The 13758-nt window shown below is 47.0% G+C and overlaps 1 protein-coding gene across 1 annotated transcript in view; it reads left to right on the forward strand.

Moving 5' to 3' along the window:
* The window catches only part of LOC122368882, a 34226-nt gene that overhangs the window by 6791 nt on the left and 13677 nt on the right, over positions 1-13758 (forward strand). The window contains exons 4-7 of the mRNA XM_043343192.1: positions 236-433; positions 4088-4345; positions 4882-5025; positions 8251-8464. Coding sequence (XP_043199127.1) covers positions 236-433; positions 4088-4345; positions 4882-5025; positions 8251-8464 — 814 coding nt within the window. The remainder of the gene's footprint in view (positions 1-235; positions 434-4087; positions 4346-4881; positions 5026-8250; positions 8465-13758) is intronic.

A 13758-nucleotide genomic window follows, 5' to 3' on the forward strand; every position in this document is an offset into this window, starting at 1 on the left:
ACATCCGGGTTGTTGTTGGTTTTTTCCTTAGCCAACAGACAGTTCAGCAATGGGGAAGCCTGGTCGGAAATCTGAGCGTAATATGGTAGGTAAAGGGCTGCTAGAGACGTGAACGGTCACCGAAATATGGTTGCCGCCGAGTTGCCAGATATATAAACTCGACCGGTTTGTGGACTTTGAGTTTCAGGCTTTCCGTTGACGCCACTTGTTTCTTCTGTTTCGTCGGTGCCAATAGTCTGCCATCGCTGGCGGTCCGCCGTCGACGATATCGTCGGCGACTGTCGGCGGGAGCTAACCGATCAGCAAACCCGCGGTGGAGAGGACCCGGCGCCGGCCACGAGCCTGGAGCTCGTATTGAAGGCACAGGACCAGCCAAAGATGACCGAACTGCAGGCGCCGACCGCTGAGACGGACACCGACCTCCGACTGGTCGGTGAGTACCGTGTGGAACGCGCTACACACGAACTGGTAGGGGAGGCTGGGGTAATTTGGCCGCTTTTTTAGAAAACGATATAACTTAAAATTGACGACACATTTCTGCATTTTCTCAACGCTAGCAGGTGCCGCATTCAGTTTACTTTACTGGACAGTGAACTTGAAATGATAGAGTAATTACTTATATTGAAATTGTGACGTATTGCAAAGGTCTGCAAGGCGGCCAAATTGCCCCACTAGCAGGGTTATTTGGCCGGGGGTGTGGGGCAATTTGGCCGGTGTTAGTTTGCGGTCGGGATTTTCTGTTATATTGCGAGTCTGCTTCAGATTCAGCAATGACGTGTGTCCTATGACGCATTTACCGCATTTTGGAGGTTGACTCAGGGGTCACAGGGCGAGCGTCATTTCAGCGAACGACATTTGAGCGAAACATTTTCAGCGATTATCAATTTAAGCGATTGACTTTTTCAGCGATTGTCAAGTCGGCGAATTCAATCACAGCGATTATCAACGTAAGCGAGGACCAGAATCAGTGAAACCAGATTGAGCGAATATATGGTGGTCAATGGGAGACCAATTGAGCGAATACAGTTAGAGCGAAACTGAACGCGACGAAAGTCAACCATTTCTTCTTTTGGAAATTCTTGCCCTTTGAATACCCGTTTGGTTTGTGTCATGCTTCAAGCTGCGCGCGACAAAATAAAAAAAATGTTTTAAAGCTTGAAAATCTGTTATCTTGTTCTAGTAATCTTGTTGGAAACCTGAAACCACAAAAATATCAGGCCTCATTTCGCAACGTTTAATCATTGATCTTGCAACGTTTCTTTTTTAAATTTTTGTTTTATATCATACGTCACGATAACACCTAACAGTTTGTAATCCACCAGAGGTAAAGACAAAATTAAATAAAATGGATTGGCTGCCGTTCAGTAGCGGCGGAACACCTTCAATTAACCCGCGCCCCGTAGGGCTACCGGCGGACCCTACCACCCGTAGGGGGGGGGGGGCGTTTCGGCCCCCCCCCCTGAGATCTCGGAAAGTTACCGGCCGATTTTCAAAATTCAAACGGCGTTCGATAGCCCCACCCGGGAACTACCTTGTGACCAAATTTCATTGACCTAGGTCAAACCGATGACGTCACAGGTCAGGTCAAAGGTCAGATTTTCACCGTTCACAGGCATTTCAAGAAATGTGTTGTGAATTCGAGTTAATTGGTAATTTATTGAAAACCATCGATGGTACATTGTTCGTCAAACACATACTTTGCTATCTGAAGTCACTGATACCAGGTCAGGTCACAGCGAGGTCAGGTCACCGGGGTCACAATATGAAAGTGTCGTGTGATACATGTTTTATGGTCCATTTTACATGAATAATGCGATTATGTGGGTTAGGCAGCCTTTGGGGCCAGCCTAGGTCACGTTTTGGTGAAGGTCAGGTCAAGGTCAGGTCAAAAAAGGTCAAATTTCAAAGTTGATATTTTTGCATAAAATGGGTATCTATTCGATGCAGCTCGTCACGGGGAGTCTAATGGTGGTCTTTGTTTTGCTCTACGAGGTCTAGAACTGCCAAAAATTGAGTTTGAAAATTTGACGTCATCAATTTTGAACAGTTTTTTCGCTATAACTTGGCCAAAAAACGAGGTATCGATCTGAAATTCGGTATGTAGATAGAAGACGGTAGGTACTATCACATATATTCCGTTTTTTTGAAACTCAAAAAACTTTTAGGATTTTTTGGCTAATATATCCAAAAAAAAATGTTTTTTTGATTTTTTGGGTTCAAAACTCAAAAAATTTCAAAAATCCGAGATAGCAGTTTTGTAGCCCTGTCAATTCTACACCTTTTATGTCTTGATCATTTTTCTGTATCTTCAAAGCTGTAGGCCTGACAGGTCTTCTCGCGAAGGTCTTTATTCGGTCGAAAATGACAGAACATGACGTCATTCTGACGTCATTTGTGGCCAACCTATCATAGCTTCTGGAAAAAATTTTGGTTACAATGTGTAAAATTGATGCCCGGAGGGGTCTTGAAAGTTTGGTGGCGATATCTGAAGCGGTTTAGGAGATATCGACCGAAAAGGACAGGGGGGGTGTTTCGGCCCCCCCCCCCTACGGGGCGCGGGTTAAGGGGGGCACCGCCGACTTTTGGTCTCATTCTCTCCATGCAACGCCCATAGGGCTAATGTTAAAATGCCAAAATCAAGGGGGGGCACGGTGCCCCGGTACCCCCTTCGTTCCGCCGCCTATGAGTAGGTACCGTCTGGACATAACTTAATATAACTATTCTATTTGTTAAATTATATAAAGAGCAGGGGGTGAAATTGAACCGTTGGAATTGTTTAGAAATGTAGCATTACATTTGGAGCTCAATGTCTGAGGTCTTTGGACGTGACATTCGCCATCCAGTTCCGGATAACCATGAGAAATTCCGGAAACATTCGCGCGTATACGCTCGCAAAAAAAAAAGAACGTTACAGGACGATGAAGTGTTTCGCTGAAGTGGCAGTCGCTCAAATTGTAGTCGACGAAATAGATGTCGCTGAAACATAGCTTTCGCTAAAATTGATAATCGCTATATTTGATAATCGCTGAAATTGATAATCGCTGAATTGCCATTCGCTGAAAATGGTTCGCTCAAATGACGTTCGCTCAAATGACACTCGCTAAAGTCGCTCGCACCGGGTCAAAATAGCCAAATTAGCGGCTCTAGATGCGAAGACAGTTTTTTTTTTACGAATAACTTTTGAAGTAATCAAGCTAGGCCAAAACTTCGAGTACCATCGTAATTCTCTCGTCAGTCCGCATCGAAAGATATATGACATGTGTTGACCTTGAGAAGTCAAGGTCAAAGGTTGACCTCAGGTCACGTTACATCAGGTCGCTTGACCTCAAGGTCACGTGATTTCAAGGTCATCATGCATATCATTCGATGCGCCTTGGCGAGCTGAACAGAATGAGACCATTTGTGCGGCTGTACCATTTTTTATGCAAGGATTTATTAGCAAAAAACGTTTGGTAACCTTTGATGACGTCACATGCTCTTACAGTTGACCAATCGGAAGTAAGGCATCAAAGTAGTCAAAGTTGGTCATGAAGCATGTCATTTATGGTACAATTGACCATGAAAACTCGGCCGTCCCAGCATAGTGACCGTGAGCGCACCGGCCAAGTTGCCCCGCTAGTCCCGGCCAAATTACCCCATATTGCCATTCTGAAAATTTTTGTCTATAAAGTCATTACGGCTATACGGAATTAGATAAAATTGCTCTTGGATCCGCTGAACACCCCCAAGAATGGCGCTATAATGTCTGAATTCATTTTTAGCCCAAATACTACACGTTATACAACTTTGTAAACAGAAGTAAAAGTTACCGTTTTCTAATGAAAATTACGTTTTATTAATTTTGAATAAAACTACGAGGGGCAAAGTTTTGACATTTGTCCTCCAGTTATTTCTACCCATGACAAATGAATAGAGACTAGAATAATTATTTCACTCACTTTTATTAGACATCGTACAGGTGGGGGTGGCCAATTTACACCACCGGCCAAATAACCCCACTCTCCCCTACGCTTTGTCCCGCTGTAACTGCCATTCCTTGTCAAAATGAGCGATCACTTCTTCACTGACTGGTGTTGCTTTATTCCAGCGGCCACCTGCCACGCCCTGGAAAAGGCCAACCTGCGCGGCTTTAAGCTGCGGGTCTCTGCCCTGCGCCGGCTGGCGCGTGCCAACGCCTCCAGTCTTCATGAGCTGACGCTGCCGGCCGGCATCAACGACTGGCAGCTGGAGGCGCTGCTGGAGCCGATGAAGGCTCTGGAGCGGCTCGATGTGAGCCCACCTGTGGACAGCTCCGGCAAGTGGCTTCGGCTGCTGCCCAAGTCGCTGAAGAGACTGGACATTACTGGTGAGAAGGGTTGTGGGATATGCGCGTAGCCTAAAAGGGAAAACAATCAATTCTCCTGTAATTGTTACATGTTTTGTGTGTGAGAGGCAGAACATTGTGAAGAAGGGAAAGTCAAATTTGTTAGGTTATACTTCTTCTTTTTTTTGTAAGCTTATAAACAGGTTGGGTACGGTATGTATAGTCTCTCTTGAAAGTATTGCGTCTCGAAAGTATCTCTACTGCTCCATGGTTTGAGATCGCTCCCTGGTTTGCAAACCCTTGGCTTTTTAGGGTTGGCCGCCTCGACGACCCATGACACCGTGAAAACGGTACGGTACGGCCAGGCAGCCGACCCTAAAAAGCCAGGGCTCTCAAACTAGGGAGCGATAGCGATACTTTCGAGACGCGATACTTTCAAGAGGGACTATGCATACCTAATAAAGCCTGAGCCCTGATGTTGCCAATCAATAATGCAATGCGAGTTACACTTACCTTTACAAACTAACCGTGAAGTGTACAGTCACAGTGTTGATAGGTGATTATGTCCCTCTCCACAGGGTCGGGGATGACTGAGGCACCGCTGACTTTCAATAGACGCCCGTCGGAGGGAGTGCTGGTCGGTGTACAGCTGGCAACGGACATACTCCTGGACCCGCTGGCTGCTCTGGCGGCCCACACAGTCACCAAGCTGTTCATTCGTGGTGAGCAACACCAACACGAGTAGAGCATCGGTGCCAAGACATCGTGACCACTGACCAATGGCCATGACAAATGTAGGGAACACGTGGCTCTTATATTCCGCTTACTACTGCTCTTTATCAAGTTGACAAAACGTAGCGCTTATCGTCAAACACATATCGTACCGATCATGCCAATGAGTATAGTATATGCATTTGGCTATTATGTATGGGTACAGTATATGCTTATGCATCTTATTCTCAATAACGAGGGGCACACGAGGCTGCTACGTTATTATGGACTGGTTGGAAGGATGGCCCATATAAAGCAGTTGGATCTTACTACTGCGCTTTTCCACTATTCCTTTATGTATTGCACTCGCTTGTCCGTTTCCCAAAAAGGCGTCCTACCGGTTGGTAATAGGCATATATTGCTGATAATATGTATTATTCAATATATTCATCTTCAGTTCCAGCCATTCCAGTCGGTATGTAGGGTAAGGGCGGGTAAGAGGACGCAGGCGACAAGAGTACGCAGCAGCTGTTTCGGTTGCTTAGCAACGCCTCATCAGCGTCATCTCGAGTCCTAAGAAGCTGTCTCTCACGCGGCTTCGATGGTGGAAGGTGGGCGCGCTACGGGTTCACTTGTCTTTTTTAGAGGCTTAGGCGTGTTTTTCACATCGCTTTTAGACTTTTTAGGGTGCAGGAAAAGGTGTGACCTTCCTCAGGGAGCGGCAATAGAATTTTCATTTTTTCCTATCAAGATACCACGGGGAATCTGGTGTGTGTGTCAAGTCCCAATTGTTCAAGCGACGACTGTGGCGCCAGCTCTCAGTCCGCTTTGTGTCTACCGTATGTGTCGGCCATGAGTACGCATTGCCGTGGCGGACAAGAGTACGCAGTTTTTCGAGTGCGTGGTTGTGTTGCATTAATCAACTTAGTGCATCAGGCGAGAAACCCCTCAGCAGATTCACGGGATTGGCCAACAAGGTGGATGACACTCGGGGGGACGCCGAGCAGTTGGGGAAACCACGAAGAGCATCACTGTTTCTGGTAGACCAGGGGGCATTTGCACGACCACAGCGGGGCGCCTCGACTCTGTTAACCCTCGCCCGTATAGGGGGGGGGGTCGAACGGACCCCCCCCATGGTTTTTCGCGAATAACTCGCGTAAAAAGCGGCCGATCGCGACGAAACTTTCAGTACCCTCGCGTTTATCAATTTTACACCTACCCTGAAAATTTCATGACCCTGACCCCAATGACCTTTGACCTGTGACCTACTTTTCGAGACCATGTTTGGCCGGAATCGCGATTCGGCGTATGTCGGCTCGCATTAGCCGCGCGTTTGCAGTCTTTTCGTGGTTTCAAGCGTTCAAACATGTGATATGATGTTGCCCCCATGCATTAGGGTGGGTGTCAAGGTCACCTGAAGGTCAGGTCAGGTCATTGACCTTTGGTGACCTCGGTTCACTTTTTCGAGTTTTACATGTTTCTAGGCCAGTTTTTGGAGCTGAATTCGAATTTAGCAACCATATAAACATTTACGAAGTAGTTTTGGTGCCTTCGTAACATGTTACGAAGCTGTCAGAGGCGGTTGACACCTACTAGGAATACCCGGGAGGACCCCTACTGGTTGACCTGACCTGACCTGACCCGACCTGGACTAAATGCATAAAGACATCATCTGTGATCAAAACTAACATGATATTCGTGATCAGCGCCCCGAAAAACCTCATAGCAGCCACACTTTACGACGTTCTAACAGGTTCCGATTTTCCCGACTTTTGGGTCATTGACCTGACCTGCAAGGTCAACCAATGACCTAGGACCTTAAAATTAGGTATCATCGGCTTCCTCTCGTCACGGGCAACACGCTCGTTTTTTCCGCGAAGCTCTAGCTCGATCAGGGGCGAAACGGCAAGGGGGGGGGGTCCAACGGACCCCCCCCCCCCTTATACGTTCGCGTCTGGAAAAACACCAATACGGGCGAGGGTTAACCCTATTAGTGGCAGGGGAGGGGGTTGTTTTTATCCACCCCTCAGGTTTTTCGGGAATATCTCCGAAACCGCTGAAGCTACGATGCTGAAATTTTCTGACTTTTCCTAAAACTAAATTGGGCACATTCCCTGAAAGTTTCAAGTTCATAACTTTACCAGGGGCGGCTCCAGAGCACTGGGAATTGGGGGGTCCTATTCGTGAAGCGAGTCATACTATCAAACGCGGCGAAGATCACGATGCTGCACCAGTTTTACGAACAGTGAATGAAAGGTATCATGTGATAACATATACAAAGTTATTGTGCATCCTCTTTTGACACGTTTTTGCTATAATAGGCGGATCCAGGCGTCCAAAAAGGGGGGTTATTTTTTACCTCCCAACGTAGGTGCCCTGACACCGCCTATGCATGACCAATACAATTTTAGTCGTTCTCTCATAAGAAAATTGTAACATAACAAGACCATTGCCACCCTTTTTAGAAACAGTACCAACAAAAACCTTATTTAGTATACTTTTTGTGTACCCCCAATCTCAATGATCTGTATCCGCGTATGATTTTTGAAAATGCATATTTTTAGGATCCATGTGAATTCCTGGTTCATTCTCTATCGATCGGCAAAAGTTGCGTTAAGATTGGTTCAGAAACCTGGCCGTGATAAACAGTCTAAAATGTATCTGCAATTTGCCCGTTTTTACCCCCTCTACCCCCCTATTGACATTTTTATTTTTTTTATTTAGAAATGTAGATCTCGTTTAGCGAAATCGAATGCCGTTTGAATTTTGAAAATCGGCCCGTTAGATCTCGAGATATCAAGGGGGGTCGTAAACAGCCCCCCCCCCCTGCCACTAATAGGGGTAGCCAGGAGCCTGCCACTAATAGGGTTAAGAGTGACCGTTTTGGTGGCTGCGGCAATAAAGATAACAATAGTTTAATTACTTGCATGAATGCATTGATTCCAGCGAGTAGGAATGCATACACGTAGTGCGTACTCCACCCGCACGAAGTGCGTACTCTTGTACTGCCTATCGGGCAAGAGTACGCAAATGCAGGGTGTTAGAAAATTGCTTACGGTCACGCTTTAAATTGGACGTAGGCCTCTGTGGTCATGACAGTTTGTGGACAAATGATCAGGCTTTATCGGAATGTACTGATCGTAGCCGTAAACCAAAACCGAACGGCGTGAGACGACAAAATGCATTAGGTGCGTACTCTTGTACGGTCCTCACCTATGTCTGTATTTGTTTTACAGAGTCACCGTCCGTGACACCGGAGACGACGGGACGCCTCCTGACTGCCCTCACCAGCTTGAAGGACGTCGGTGTTGTCGGATCCGGCGTCATTTCCGAAACTGTGCTGTCCGCCCTCCACGGCTGTCCCCAGCTGGATACAGTGCAGCTTAATGACACCCGGCGCCTCACGGACATCCCTGCCCTGACCCAGTCAGAGGTGGCAGCGGTCAGCAGGTCAGTCGGCCGGACGGCGCCGGTGGATATTATGTGTAACTGGATAGACCGCAATAAGCCCGGAGATAACGCATCCGGTGGAGGTATACATAGGAGTACGGGCACATGGACGTTGAAAATGAAAACGATCACGTCACAGAAGAATATGCATCCACTGACAGATAATATGCTGGAGATTAACCCGCGCCCTGCTGGGGGGGGGTGTGTTTGAACACCCCCCCTTGTGGTTTTTCGCGAATTTCTCAAAAACGGCGGCGCGGAGCGCCGCCGTTTTTTGGTCACCTTATCATACATCAATTCTACACATGTTGTGAAAATTTCTGACCAAGGTCATTCAAGGTCAGGTCACCAGGTCACTTGAAGTGACCTCACCTCATAACAAGTTTCAATGTCTGTCCTAGCTACACCGAGTGACCGATTGCTTTGAAACTTTCAGCGATTGCTAAGAGCAATAGCATGTACAAAATGTATATCTCAGAATTTTGATATCGATGACCTAAGGTCAGGTCAATTTTGTGACCTCCCCATTATAAGTCAATGGGAGAAAATTGAAATGCGCCTCTTTTGGACGAAAGACATTATAAACACTCTCAAACACTGAATTACAAGTGGTTTAGACACACTGAACATGAAAATGGTGTCCGTGACCCCTGTTTATGCCCTGAGGTCATCTTAGGTCACGAATGGTATCTAACAGTTTTTCGCAAATAACTTTTGATAGAGGCATGCTAGAGCAATGAAAACGCCTTAGATGTGTTCAGCTCGACGATACGGATCGACTGGTATGCAACATGACCCTTTCTGGTCAGGTCATGACCTTGACCTGAGGTCAAATTTTCAAGTTGACCTTTCAAGGTCAAGTTATAGTTCATTCGATGCGTCTTGACGAGAGGAACACGATGCCGGTAAAAGTAAGCTCGTACAAGGCTTGGGTCAAAAGTTATTGCAGAAAAACTGTTTCCAAAAAAATCGGCTATTTTTGCAGTTTTTGCCCCCTGCAGGCAAAACCGTTGACGTTAGGTCAAATCTGAGAGAATTACTCAGAAAGGGCGTTAATAGGGCTATCGAATGCACTTTTTCGCGGCGCTATAGCTCTTTTGGTTCCCGAGTTATGCGTTGGCATCTTGGAAATTGTCGACATTCGACCTGGAAATCGGCGAAATTTTGCCTTCAATGACCTCTGGTGACCTGACCTTTGACCTGAGCAAAAAATTGACCGAAGTGATTTCCTCATTATTTTTTACGCTCTTTCGAACGCCGCCTTCCGCGTATCGCTACGTGGCCCAGGAGCCGAGTTAGAAGGGGGGGTGTTCAAACACCCCCCCCCCAGCAGGGCGTGGAAATCCAGACCCCCAGCCGGGCGCGGGTTAACCCTCGCCCGCACATGCCATTTTCCCATCCTAGAACGCACATGGGGGGGGGTGGTTGCCACCCCCCCCCCCCGCGCCATTTCGTTCCTGTTGGAGATAGAGCTTAGCAGTAAGGACCAAAAAGATTCTTTGGGAAGAGACGAATCCAATGATACCCAGTTTTACCTTCTCAGGTCAGTCATTGACCTTCCAGGTCAGGTCAAACTAAAAAATGTTGCTGTTTTGGGTCACCGTTGGATATCAAGTGTGCTGCTTATCAAATACCGATGACGATGCTGTTTTCTGGTGCCAAGCCAGCTAGAACCTCTTTGTCACACTATCCGACCAGAATTTTGCTGCTGAGGTCATTTCAGGTCAAGTTAGGTCAAGGTCAATTATATGTGTTTGTATGTCTGTGTGTGTCTGTGTGTATATTGATGTGTGCACCGATTGTTTTTGGGTCCATATCACATGAAATCATGATCTGAGAAGCTTTTACCAAAAATGCAGTCAAAAAAAACTTCACAAAAAGTAAATTCAGCTTGCCTAAAACGCAATTATCTTAGATGACCTAGGTTGACCTTGACCCTGACCTTGACCCCTGTACATCGTCGAACAACATGTTCCATGATAGGTGGGAGGTAAGACTGGCAAAAAAGGCCGAAATCAGGGTGTCAAAAGCTCACAAGGCCCATGGCAAACGCAAGATGTTGAGAATTAGCCATTTGGGTCATGACATGACCTGAAAAACAAGGTCATATCTCCGAAACCAAAAATCACAGAAACTTGAAATTTTCAGTGGACATCAAGAAAGGATAGACGAGCAGCTATACGAAAAATCAGCCTTCTAGCTCTAAAAATGTTGAGTGCAGAGCAGAAAGACTGCCTGGGGGGGGGGGGGGTGGCAACCACCCCCCCCCATGTGCGGGCGAGGGTTAATAAATGCATGGATGCAAACAGACGGACGGGCAGATTTGTTAGCTAGACCGCATCGTTCTTCATCCTAATGCTGCGTAATAACAATAGCAATAGGTATCTAAAACAACTTCGATTCCAAGTATGTATTACGTGTCGGGTCGCGGCCGGCCGGCCGCGGACCATTTTCAGAAGTGGCGGGCAGACCGTGCGTCGAGTACTTGCTTTCTCGCGCGGCGGTACTGGGGTTCACTAGCATTGTTTAAAATATTTGCATTTGCCATGAACTTGAAATTATACACTGTAATTAACGATCATTTGTCAATTATTACAAGTTCTTCAAAATTCTTCTTTGAAAGCAAATGATTTCATTTCACTCAAGAATTGTCTTGTCCACCACTACAACCGCCACCCAGCCGCCATCCATTGGAAGAGATAGGCTCTGCGGCACAAAGTGTCGTTTTAAACTGGACTGGGAACCAATGTGTGATGACATTTCGAGCTAAATTTATGCTCATTGTGTACCTAGAAGCATTGGGAACAACGCTCTGACTGTACATTTTTAGATTTTTGCCTCTAAATGAAAATATTTACAATCAAGTACTTTGCGAGCGCAGTTTAGAAGCTCCCGTAATGTTAAAGTCCTATCTCCTACAAGTATGTAAATACTGCTCTAGGGAACCAACAGTTCGCATCGTACTAGCTTTAAATTATATCCATATTGTTCCCAGGACTTTGCTGAACACTGTGGTGAGTGTACATTTTTCGTTTTTTGCTTTACAAGCGTAAAATTCGTCTGGTTTTACACAGGGCCTCCTCTAAGGATTTTTCACTGGGTGGGCAATTTTTCCCCCGCTCCCCTGCCTGAGGGCGGATCCAGCCACTTGTTTTGGGGTTCAACCAATTTCAAAACCTGTGCGGGGGGGGGGTGAGGCGAAATAAGCTGTGCCATTATTGGAAACAAGATGATAGTTTGCAAAGATAACGTTTGTCGTGTGTTTTATTTTATCCCTCGCCGGCACAGGCCATTTTGCGTCCTTCGACGGCGCAAGGGGGGGGGGGGGGGGCGAACCCCTCGTGTTACTGTTAGGTCCCTAATTAACCTGGAGATTCGCGGAAAAAAAAACATCGTGTAAGTCATCACGAGACAAAGCCAACGGTACCCAGTTTTAAGGTCATAGTTCAAATGGTGACCTCTGAGGTGAGGTCAGGTCGTCAATGAACCAAAAGTCGAGAAAATCGGGACCTGTTAGAACGTCGTAGTGTGGCTGCTATGGGTTTTTTCGGGGTGCTGATCACGAATATCATGTTATTTGTGACCACAGATGATATCTTCATGCATTTAGGCCAGGTCAGGTCAGGTCAGTTCAGGTCAACCAGTAGGGGTCCTGCCGGGTATTCGTAGTACGTGTCAAAAGCCTCTGACAGTTTCGTAACATATTACGAAGGCACCAAAACTACTTCGTAAATGTTCAAATGGTTGCCTAATTCGAATTCAGCTCCAAAAACTAGCCTAGAAACATATAAAATTCGAAAAAGTGAACCGAGGTCATCAGGGGTCAATAACCTGACCTGACCTTCAGGTGACCTTGAGGCTTGACATCCAACCTAATGCATGAGACCAACATCATATCACATGTTTGAAAGCCTGAAACCAAGAAAAGACTGCAAACGCGCGGTGATGCGAGCCGACATACGCCGAATCGCGATTCCGGCCAAAAATTGTCTCGAAAAGCAGGTCACAGGTCAAAGGTCATTTGGGTCAGGATCATGAAATTTTAACGGTAGGTGTAAAATTGAATAACTCGAAGGTACTGCAAGTTTCGTCGCGATCGGCCGCTTTTTACGCGATTTATGCGAAAAAAGAAACATAGAGGGTTGCATCACCCCGCCCCCTGTGACGGCTAGGGTTATAGTTAGCGATGCTCGTGACGTCTATTCGTTCCATATTACATGTACATTGTTACGAGCGAGCGAGCGCAGCGAGCGAAGCGAAGTCTTTTCAATATAACGGAAAAATCTCAGTATGAGCGGCCCGGCCCGGCCCGGCCCGGCCCGGCCCGGCCCGGCCTGTAACGCTTTTGAGAGGCTTATATCTCAGCAACCGCTGGACCGATTGGCCTGCGGTCTTTTTTGCTGGGTAGCCCCATCCCTTCTACCCCGTAATTGACTACTTTTGATACATCTCAGTGACCGTCGTGGCACGTGCCACGTGAAAAGTCAAGGGTGTTCAAGCAGTTTTGCAAAAGTAATGATTTTGAGAGGCCCATATCTCAGCAGCGGCTTGAGCGATTGTCTTGCGGTCATTTTTATAGGGTAGCTGCATCCCTTCTACCAAAGGTCGGATACTCTTGATCTATGTGAGTGACCCCCACTGCACGTGCAAAATACAACAATAAGAGGTGCCAAATTTGTTCCCATTTCAGTAACTCGGTAATTACTGGGGCGATTTCGCTGAAACTTGGCATACAGGTAGGCACCCACCAGGCAATGCATTCCCATGTGTTGCGGTTAGGGTGCTACTGCACGTGCGCACGTGCAGGGGGCGTTTCCAGATCTCGAGAACGGCTGGGCCGATTGCGCTCAAATTTGGTACATGGTTGGGGACCGGTTAGTAGGGTTCCGTGCAAAAGTCATTTTGGACCCCGTTTGCACGTGCGCACGTACAGAAGGCCGCTTCCAGATCTCAGGAACGGCTGGGCCGATTGCGTTCAAATTTGGCACACCGCTAGCGACCGGTTAGAAGGGTGCTTTGCTGCTTTGCACAAGCCCGTTGGAAGTACCCTCTCGCCCTTCTGCACGTGCAGGGCTCACTATATCGCTCGCTCGTTCTTCGCCCAAATCGGCGTTTTACTGGTACATATGTTGATCAAGACAGCCCATATTCAGCCCAGATTCAGCCCGGATTCAGCCCAGATTCGGGACACCTCCGATCAAGCTGAAACTCGCACACAATGTAGGCCATGACATGCCCAATCCACAGTCCAAGTCATTCGGCGGCACTCCCAGCCGTTTGACCTACAGAGGTCA

The sequence above is a fragment of the Amphibalanus amphitrite genome, unplaced genomic scaffold (genome assembly GCF_019059575.1).
Source record: "Amphibalanus amphitrite isolate SeventyFive unplaced genomic scaffold, NRLGWU_Aamphi_draft 000985F_arrow, whole genome shotgun sequence".
Lineage (NCBI taxonomy): Eukaryota > Metazoa > Arthropoda > Thecostraca > Balanomorpha > Balanidae > Amphibalanus > Amphibalanus amphitrite.